Genomic DNA, 11,248 nt, shown 5'->3' on the forward strand with positions numbered 1-11,248 from the left:
CCCAACCAGGGATTGAACCTGAGCCCCTGCACTGGAAGCACAGAGTCTTAACCACTGGGACTGCCAGGGAAGTCCCACGTGAAGGTATTTTTTAGATGATTAACACTTAAAAAGCAGCAGACTTTGAGTAATGCAGATTACTCTCCACGTGGGTGAATCTCATCCAGTTAAAATACCTGAGGTCTGCCATGGAAGGAACTCTACCTCCAGATGCAACTCTTGCCGAAGTCTCCAACCTGCTCACCTTACCCTTTCATACTTGCTAACTCCATAATCTCTCTACACAACTACATGAATTAAGTTTTTAAAGCAAATCTTTAGAACTCTTAGTAGAAAAGTTATCTTTTTGACTGTATAAATTTCCTAAATAAGATCAAAAATACTAACCATGAAAACTTGATCACCTCATAATTAAGAACTGCAGCTTATGAAAGGTATGTTTAAGGCACAAGAGAAGATACTGACGTGTTCACAATTTTATTCGTTCCGATAACTCCTTTCTCACTTTCTGTTCTAATCTTTCATTCTTCATTTTTTTCATCTCCTTGAGAATTTTAGTTGCCCTATTTTCTTCCTGCCTACAGTACCTCTTTACGCAGATTAGTCTGGGCAGAGAAGCCACCCAAATGTGAAATTTTATCAAATATGAATTTGCCACATATATTCAGTTAGTGCATTTCTCCTTAATCACAAAGCACCCTAGAATCTTACAAAACACTCAGTCTTCAATATTATGTAGGCCTGCTAACTTCAATAATAAGTAAAAAAAGCTAAGAAACATGTTTACCAATTCCTCAAAGTAATCTCACTTCTTTTTAAAGAATCTATAGAAAACCACCAAGCAGTGTGGAACCTTTATTTTAATGTGATTACTGTACATCTGCAGTACTGGAGTAATTCTTTTACAAATGGAACAAGAAGAAACAATGACAAAACCAAACTGGTATCTGATGCGAATCCATAGGAGTTTAAGCTTCAAATCCAGCCAAGAAATTTGTCACAATCTCTTTCAGCTTGGCATCGGACTCTTCTGAGATCTTTCCATCAGCCCTATTTGAAAACAGAAGCAGATCAGTTCTGATCTGGACAAAAATTCAATGACTAGCGTACAGAATTCAGAAGAATTTTAACAAGACTTTATATTTTAAAACGTACATGAATTGTGTTCATACCTGATTTTGCCCAATAGGGTTTGATGTTGGCTGATAACATGGGACAAGAAAGCATTCTCAAACTTTGTGATCTTGCTGGGCTCTAGCTTATCAAGATACCCCCTGACACCCGCGTAGATAACAGCCACTTGCTCTTCAATAGCCATGGGAGCTGAAAAGAAATGAGGTGCTCAACAAATAAATGCCATGTTTCCAAATCAGAGAAACTTACTTTTCCCACAAATTATTAACGTGTCTCTACAGATCACCCACTTTCACAAGTGAAAACTCCACATTAGTACTCCTTCCCACCTCTCCCACCACCACCCCGGAAACAGTTTGTTCCTCATATTACTAAGCCTTGAAGTGTATTCCATGAGCACTGTATATCATCCAGCAGCATTTATCTTGTTTTGGGTATAAATAACTTGCTGAAATTTTACAGCAAGATAATACACACTAACATTCACTGAAAAAAAAATTTTTTTTGGCCTGCGCAGCTTGCGGGATCTTAGTTTCCTGACCAGGGACTGAACCCAGGTCCTTGGCAGTGAGAGCGCAGAGTCCTAACCCTAATTCCCACGGGACTCCCAGGGAATTGCCAACACTAACAGTCTATTAAATCTGCCAAATTCCACACTCACAGCCAAGAGGGCGATGGTGGGGAAGAATGGTATCTACTATGTCTTAATTCCCAAAAGAGTTGTAAGTATACCTTTCCTAGCATTTACATTCACATGATAAGGACTATAATTAACATAGGTATCAATCACATTCAAAAGGTAGCATCTTTGGTCAAAGATAACAGCACATATTATGGCTTATAAGGAGCTTTGTGATACCCCCAGGTCCTAACACACAGTAGGAACTTGACCAAGTGGAAAGTACAACTCACCATACTGTCCTTGCTTCAGCAACTCAGTCAAACGCACACCACGACTCAAGAGTTGTTGAGTGGCAGCATCAAGGTCAGAACCAAACTGGGCAAAAGCAGCAACCTCACGATACTGAGCCAGTTCCAGTTTCATGGTACCTGCCACCTGAAATACAGAAATGGTTAAGTCACACAATACAAAAATATTTACCTCAGTGACACAGACCACCATACAAATACACTTTGACTTTTAATCTAATGACAAAGTGATGCAAATTACCTGTTTCATGGCCCTGGTTTGGGCAGCAGATCCAACACGGGATACAGACAAACCAACATTAATGGCAGGACGAATACCTTTGTAGAACAATTCTGTTTCCAAGAAGATCTACAGTGTAAGGAAAACATGCACGCTTATTAACAAGCTTAAAGAAATCAACTATTTTCAAAATTAAGTCACTGTAACAAAAACTGAAGCCCCAAACTCTGCGGAAAAGTACTAAATGTTTTCTCATGGTAAAGAGCTCCTCAAATCTTTCACAACCCAAATCAACCTGCATATTCTACTGCTGAGATTAAGGGATGTGAGTGGGATGAAAAAAAATAGGTATCATATTTATATTAAAATTTATACAGGTGAAGTGATGTGATCTCTCCAGGATTTGCTTCGAAATTATACAGGGAGGAGAACAGTGGGTAAAAAGAAAGCAAAAATGAAGTATGGTACACTAAACCACAAATTGATAAATGGGTGGTGTGTGTGGAGTTTCATTATACTATTCTCTTTACATTTGAGATTTTCCACAATGAAAAGTTAAAGGCACTTAACAGATTAGTTCAAAACCACTAGTCTCAACCAGTGCCTTGAAATCATTCAAAGCTGTCACACTTATTTAATCATAAAAATACCTGTCCATCAGTGATGGAAATGACATTCGTTGGAATGTAAGCGGACACATCACCAGCTTGTGTTTCTATGACTGGTAAAGCAGTCAAGGAGCCACCACCAAAAGCATCGTTCATTTTGGCTGCTCTCTCTAGCAGACGGGAGTGTAGGTAGAACACATCACCAGGATAGGCCTCACGACCAGGGGGTCGGCGGAGCAGCAGAGACATCTGACGATAGGCGACAGCCTATGGCATAGAAAAGGACTGTGAAGTTCACCTAATAGACAGAAGCTACATTTGTCAACTATCACAGTGGTACAAACATACAAATAGTCTAAAACTGTATTTCCTTTGACCTGTTTGGATAAGTCGTCATAAATGATCAAAGCATGTTTGCCATTATCCCTAAAATATTCTCCCATAGAACATCCAGAATAAGGAGCCAGGTACTGAAGTGGGGCAGCATCCGAAGCAGTAGCTGAAACCACAATGGTGTACTTCATGGCATCTGAAAAGAAAAGAAAATTTAACTTTTACATAGCCATCAATATTGTGATTTTAAATTAGAGGCTACTAGAATAAAAATTATCTAAGTGCTTTAATACTGTGATTTACTATTAAGATTATCCAGTCAATGGCTTCTACTTTAAAAAAACTGACAAAACCATAAAAGTTTACTGCTATTTTATGCTAGTTTTTTACTTATTACTTGTGTATTGATTTATATTAGTAGAAACTTCAATTCATTACGGAGTAATTAAAATCGGCCTTCATTAAGCATAAGCTATCCTAAGATTAGCAGCATCCCAGATAACAGCAATGAGACTAAAGGTCCTTAGTACCTGCATCTGTGAGTCTCTTCACCAACTGGGCAACAGTGGATCTCTTCTGACCAATAGCAACGTAGATACAGTATAGCTTCTTCTTTTCATCAGTTCCATCATTGAATCGTTTCTGGTTAATGATTGTGTCAATAGCAATTGACGTTTTGCTTTAAAGAGAAAATAAACATAAATCTTACTAAATACTTCAAAGGAGTCCCCATCTTAAATTTCACTACTGCTGCTGCTACTAGTACTACTACTACTACTTCTCATATCACATTCTATTCTCTCCAGTATATCCAAAGTATTTACATTCCAAGCCTAAAAGTAATCTTTCCACAGAGCAAATTTTAGTTAGAACTTTTAACAAGCTATTGAGTTTTACCCAGTCTGTCGGTCACCAATAATCAGTTCACGTTGACCACGGCCAATCGGCACCAAGCTGTCCACAGCCTTAATGCCAGTCTGCATTGGTTCCCGCACAGAGATTCGAGGAATGATCCCAGGGGCTTTCAGACCAACTCGCCTTCGAGTCTTGGAACCAATTGGACCCTGTTAAACAATAAAAAGAAACCCCAAAACAATCAGTTTGGCTCTCTGCTAGAAGTTACAACCATATCTAATAAATGTTAAACCTACCTTTCCATCAATGGCATTACCAAGGGCATCTACTACACGACCCAACAGCTCCTCGCCGACTGGAACATCCACAATAGCCCCAGTTCTCTTCACAATATCACCTTCCTTAATTAGTTTATCATTTCCAAACACGACAACACCAACATTGTCAGGTTCCAAGTTCAGAGACATACCCTATATAGAAGACACAATTGAACACACATGAAGCTTGAGTGGCACTTCTTCCCATATACCTAACACTACATATGAAAATTGGGGGAAAAGGTAATACTGACTTTTCAGATATGCTTTACTCGTATTTTTCCAACAATCTACTTTAGTTAAGACTTTTAAAATAGCAACATGTTCCCTTGAACGATCATAGGTTAGAATTATAAGCCTAATATGCACCTTATCACATCCTCTAAGAACTAAAAGAAGCAAAAAAAATTGAACAGTTTAAGCCTTTTCCACTGCATTTCCTCTATGGTTTCTGAACTGGGTGACCAGTACAAAACACTGATTAAGGTTAACTGGGAATTTTAAGACACACTTGATTTACATCTGTGAGAACTCCATAAACAATTTTTTAAAATTATCTAGTTAGAACCTGTACCCATCAGGTTAGTAAAAAGTGAAATTAAAAGCTACCCAATCAAGACCAAATCTGTGTAATATAACAGTATTGGGTCGCCTCTCATCATTACAATCATATTTCAGATCGATAAGATTTTAGGCCCCTAAATCATAACCAAAGCAAAAAGGTCAGTCCAGGAACTGAATCTGCTCAATAAGTAAAGCTCTGGAGGGTTACTTGGAGTATCATGGAATGTCACTGCAGGTACAAAATCTTTAGTCTAAATCTCCGATGTTCAACAGATTCATCACTAGCCACATGTGGCTATTTAAAATTTAAATAATTGCCCTGTTACCAAAGTCAGAGAAACTTAGTTTCTCCTCCAATTACTTATGGTTGTTCTTGTTTTTTTTTTTTTTTTGCCGCACTTCACAGCTTACAGGATCAAACCCACGCCCTTGGAAATGAAAGCACGGAGTCCTAACCACTGGAACACGAGGGAATTCACCTCCAATTATTAACAGGCCTCTTCACATCACCTACTCTTTCTCGGTGAGAAATTCCACATTTTACACACTCAGTAGCCTCACGTGTACAGCAGTCACCATATTTAAACATCACAGCTGGGCTTCCTAGGTGGCACAGTGGTTAAGAATCCACCTGCCAATGCAGGGGACACGAGTTCGGTCCCTACTCCAGGAAGATCCCACATGCCATGGAGCAACTAAGTCCGTGTGCCACAACTATTGAGCCTGTGCTTTAGAGTCTGTGAGCCACAACTATTGAGCCCATGTGCTGCAACTACTGAAGCCCACACACCTAGAGCCCGTGCTCCGCAACAAGAGAAGCCATGGGAATGAGGTGCCCGCGCACCACAACAAATAGCCCCCACTCACCACAACTAAAAAAAAAAAAGCCCGCGCACAGCAAAAAAAAAAAAAAAAAAAAAACCCATAGCCATAGAACATTTCCATCACTGCAGAAAGTTCTTTAGAATAGTACTCGTCTAGACTCCTAGATCTTAAAAGCTAAAAGGAAACTCAGTTCATATATTTCATCCTAACCTTCCAGAGCTATACAAGCTATACAGAAGTTAAATTTTTAGCCAAGGTCTGAGAGCTACTGATAAAACTTTTAGCTCCATAATTAGTCTCTCACATCAAGAGCCTCTTTCTCCATACTGAACACTAGCAAGAAGACCAAGATCTTCCCCCATGTGTGTGATTAGTGGATAATTCTACTGCCCCTGGTCTACCTGGATATCAGGCTCTGCTTTCATCAGAGAACCCATGACTCCTACAACTTTTATTTCTCACCCTACTGCCCAACGAGGCTCAAACTAATAGAAAATAGTAGACTTGCATCATCAGAGAGGTACTGATAGCTATACTACTAGTTCACCTCTCAACAATAGGTCTACTCTCACTAGAAATACAAAGTCAGTGACTTTCAACTTTCCACTGGAAATGAATTTAATTAAAGTTATTAAATGCTTTTGTATAGGATGATCTTAACAGCCACAAACAGATTTGAACGTCTCAAAACCTGGTGAAGATTTACTCAATACTAATGGTTACAACTTACGTGTGATTCAGTCCCTAGGGTAAAAAGTTTGGTTAATAATAAATTTATTCTTTTCACAATCTATAATAATGACAAACAAAATCAGTGAAGCAGATCTGGATTCAGAGTTAAAAAAAATATGACAAACTCTGAATTACTAAATGAATAACTGAGAATACACCAATGCTAAAATGTCAAAATCTCATTTTATAATTTACCTTTAAACCTGAAGAAAACTCTACCATTTCTTCCGCTTGAACATTTCTCAGCCCATGTACACGGGCAATACCATCACCAATACTTAAAACACGCCCAGTCTCTTCAAGGTCAACGGAGGTATCAGCTCCAAGAATACGCTCTTCAAGAATAGAGGACACCTCAGCAGTGCCTATTAAGAGAGGACAATTCCATTACAAAAACAGCCTGGCCCAAAGACCTTTTCAAAACTCATTTCCCCCAAAACATATAAACTATAGTTGTGATTATAATAATCAAATCACATTCTAAAATGTAACATAACATTCTATTCAAAAAAGCTTGATACCCACCACTACGAAAATGAATCCAAGTGCCTGAGAGAAAATTTCATGAGACAAATGTAATCCAGATAAGGAGCTGATCAAATTAAGCAATGCCCTTAAAATAAATATTTTCTATCTTCTAATTCTTTGGTTTAATCTCTAAGAAGTCTGTATTTATGTTAAAACATGAATTAACTCAAACTAAACTGTATAAAAACCATATTTTTAAAATGCAGTGCATTTTAAGAAACTGGGCATTCCCTGGCCATTCAGTGGTTAGGATTCCACGCTTTCATCGCCAAAGGCCCAGGCTCAATCCCTTATCAGGGAAAGATCCCACAAGCCAATAGGCCAGGGAAAAAACAAACAAACAAAATGCAACCATTTCACAAAGTAGAAGTACAGGTATCTCCTGCTTCTCGAAAGTTCCATTTATGCCATTTCACTTTTACAAAAAAGGTAACAACTTCTTCACACTTCAGCCATTTCAGCTAAGGAAAGGTTTCATTAGAATGCTCCACTTTCAAACAGTGGGGAAACCTGTAACTCGCCCTTTGAAGGAATGCAGGTACTATATTCTTCACCTCAGCATATGGGAGACACCTAACTTTATTTCAAAAGCCCCAACGCACATCTCAAAAGAAATTCCCCAACCTACAGCATCTTCCTAAGCTTACTGCCGCACTTTTCTATCACATTTACAATGGGCAAATTCAGACTGCCAGGTATAGGTTACCAGTTATTGCCTTTGAAAAACACAGAGGCAAAAATGACTTGCTTTTTTCCAGTGTTTTTTAGGAGGGAAGGGTTCATACATCAGAAAGGGTGCCCACCACCTGATATAATACTTTGTTTCCACCAAAGGGGCATTCATTATGAGAAAAAAAGAACCTGTACTATCATCAAGAGAAATATATAATTATAGCTCATCTCACTAGAATAAGAGAACCAAACAAGACAGGGCTAAATGGAACATTATGGGTTAAGAATCTGAGATTCCACAGTAACTAAAATTGAGAGAAAAAATTAACTAATGGAAAAGACCCAAAAACACCCACAGCAGGTAAATAACCTACGTAACTTCATTTTTCATTTAATAACACAACAGTAAGTGTGGTGTGGATACAGAAATAATGACTTACCAGTCTTCTGAAGACGAGAGTTAGAGGCATGGAGGTTCCGTACAGCAATGAAGGATGATCCCAAAGCATTTTTGGAGACCTAGTACAAGAATTTTTTTTTTAAAAACCTGATTTAAAAAAAGCTTTTATAAAACTAGCAAGCTTAAACAAACGCAGGCTTGGTTGATCAAATTATCAGCATAAATATTAATCACATGAGAAAGCACTTTTGACATGTGACAATTTATTATGCATAATAATAGTTCCTGGTACACTATAAGTATGCTAAAAAAAGCATATTTTAAAAAACAACAGTTAGTGTACCTTTCCTTTCAAAGGCATCAGATATTATTATCTTGACTTTAGATAAATTTCAGTTGAGTTGTGGAAATTCTCAATTTGGTAAACTGCTTCCCTTAAAAGGGGCAAATCTCAATAGGTTTTCTATTTTAACTTAAAAAAAGGCCTGTAAATGTTAGAGTTTGATTAGAAACTAAGAGACATGGCATATGTACTTTTAAAAAAAAAACTGCCTTCAACAAAGCCTACAGCAATCTGGACCCCTCCTTCTCCTTCAAGGGTTGCTCAATATCAATTCTGAAGACATTTCCTTCTATAGGACCTGGATGAAAATCGTTAAATAAGCTTTTCTTCTTCCCTAACAGAAATCCAAGATGAAAAACAGCAGCTGTGTTGGGGCAGTAACATGGCCAATATATTTATTTCACCTTCCAAATTGAGATTACTCTTAAGATGAAAATACAACTAAACGTAAAAGCGTTTACGTAGGTCATGTCCTTAACTTCAAAGGATATAAGTAACAAACGGCACTGACCTTCACTGGTATTTTCCAGACTATGTTCTATTTTATTTTACTTGAATTCTCAATCACTAACAATTCCTCAAGGAGGTAATCTTAAAACATGATACAGCACCACAAAGGAAAGTCTGCCAGACTCGGACAATTAGAAGCCAGCTCCGCTGCTGTCAAGGTGTCGGCCACATTGACATGCATATTTGCACCCGTACGGTGTTTTCACGATCGTTTCACTACCCCCCAGCACTAAGAGATCGCCTGTTGAAGCATTCAGAAAGCCACCTTCATTTATTGCTTTCCTCTGAACCGACCTCGGGGAAGAGATGAAATGCCGGGGCCTGCTGACCTTCATACAATGTCAGGCTCCCCTAGCTCGCTTCAACCAGGACTGACAACGGTGCTCTGACCTTCAACGAGGAAGTCCCGGAGAATCAACCGGGACGAACCTCGCCGTTTCGGAGCAGACCTCGCAAAACTAGCGCCCCAGCCCAGACCTTCATCCAAGACCTGTCTCAGACAAAGACTGGAACCTTCCTGAGGCGCCATCTCTGGACAGCACGAAGGTCACTGTCTCCCCTGCAGCACTCTGCACCCTCCCGCACCAGGCGAGCCAAAGGGCCCTTCCGCCGCCAGCCCAGCTCAGCCCGAGCGGCCTGCGGGGCAAGATGGCGCCGCCCGCCACAGCCCCTCACTCTCCGTGCAGAGTGCACCCGAGCCCGTGCATCGCCACCTACTGCCGCCGGCTCCCCTGCCTGCCGCCGGCTCCCCGCGCTCACCAGCCCGGCACGCCGAGGCAGGGCGCGGGCCACGGCCGCGGCGACGCGCACGGACAGCATCTCTGCAGCTCTTGCTCTAGTGGTTCCTCAGCGGCCGCAGCCTCTGGACTGACTGGGACAAAATGGCAGAGCTGCGAGGAAGGTCAAGGCAGCCAGCCCACGTGACCCGGAAGTACCGCCCCTCGCTTTCACCCCCGGACGCGAATCTGCCGGGACTGGGGGGGAGGGTGTGAATTACTTTCTTTTTAAACTATCATTTTTAGATTTGAACCTCCAAGTGACTGATCAGACCTTTGCCAGCTTCCGCCCAGGCATTGGTTACACATTTACTTTGATCTATCCCATTGACCTTGTCGTTGCTCTGGGCGACCACATGGCTAGCGGAACCGGCTAAGAAGCAGTTCCCAGGCCGCATCCCCGTAGCGAAACGATGTTGGCGTCACCCCGTCGGGAGGCCCGGCTAGCTTGACCGTCAGGGGGGTTAACTGTGGCGGGTGTGAAGCTACAGCTATTAAATCCTTGATGATGTAGGTGCAGGAAACAGTTATTCCTCCTGGGCGGTTCCGCAGCAGAGCAGTTCCTGCAGTGCGAATTAATGAGGATTAATCCGCAGATGGCTGGCCACACCCCAGACCCTCTGAGTCAAAAATTTGAGGCAATCAGAAATTTTGAGAAGCACCCACACCATTCTAGGTGATCCGACAAGCACTCAAATTGGAGAATCGCAGTTTAGATTCGATCTACAAGAATCCTGTCTGCCAATTAGAGCAAATTGTTTAAAAAGTATAACAAGCACAAATTCGAATAGAAGGGTTGCCGATCCTGAGAAGAATGGTCCAGAATCAAGTGTCATTCCAGAGTGGGCTAGGGCTAAGTTTTTCCTTTACAAGCAACTAGTTTCATGACAGTAGGAACTCTACTTTTTTCATTTGAAGTAAAACGAAAATGATGAAAATAACTTTCTATACCAGTGAAACCAGTGCGGGACTTTTGTTCCACCGATTTTTTTGTGATATTGAGATATTTGTGATATGTAGAGAATTAGTCGGGGCAGGGGGCGGGGGAGGGTTATGTTGGGTATTTTGTGATGGTGAAGACTATTAACGTTCCCTTCACTTGGGATGTTCTGAGAAGGATCTTTCAGCTTCATCCACCAAATCCTGGCTTACACCCAAAACCTTAATTTGGGTGGGGCATGTGAATGTGGGTTAAAACGGTCATCTCCTAAAACACCTTGCAAATAAATGTATGGTCATCAAGCCCTTTCCCTAATATTCTACTTTCTTTTCAAGGTGAGCCATGCGTAAATATGACAATCCTCCTGGAAATTAGGAGTAAGAATCGGTAAAATTTTGGTTTGTAAAAACAAAGTTCAGGAATATTTTGTAAAATTTGTAGTGATGAAAGTGGACAAAGGGCATAAAGATAACTTCCCCCCTCTTATTTGGAATTTAGTTAATGAGTAGATACTTATTTGACTGAAACAAAAAAAAGAATGAGAAAGCCATACCATATGGT

General features: G+C 40.4%; 1 protein-coding gene across 1 annotated transcript; it reads right to left on the reverse strand.

Annotated features, from left to right (window-relative positions):
• Window positions 1-842: 842 nt before the first annotated feature.
• ATP5F1A (ATP synthase F1 subunit alpha) lies at window positions 843-9,884 on the reverse strand. The gene is made up of 12 exons (XM_057698291.1): window positions 9,731-9,884; window positions 8,159-8,237; window positions 6,714-6,883; window positions 4,377-4,550; window positions 4,123-4,289; window positions 3,756-3,904; window positions 3,270-3,421; window positions 2,935-3,159; window positions 2,306-2,413; window positions 2,047-2,191; window positions 1,173-1,323; window positions 843-1,050 (listed from the first exon to the last, which is right to left on the reverse strand). The coding sequence occupies exons 1-12, from the start codon at window positions 9,788-9,790 to the stop codon at window positions 969-971; spliced, it is 1,662 nt and encodes a 553-aa protein (XP_057554274.1). The 5' UTR covers window positions 9,791-9,884; the 3' UTR covers window positions 843-968.
• Window positions 9,885-11,248: the final 1,364 nt, after the last annotated feature.

This window comes from Hippopotamus amphibius, chromosome 11 (assembly GCF_030028045.1).
Source record: "Hippopotamus amphibius kiboko isolate mHipAmp2 chromosome 11, mHipAmp2.hap2, whole genome shotgun sequence".
NCBI lineage: Eukaryota > Metazoa > Chordata > Mammalia > Artiodactyla > Hippopotamidae > Hippopotamus > Hippopotamus amphibius.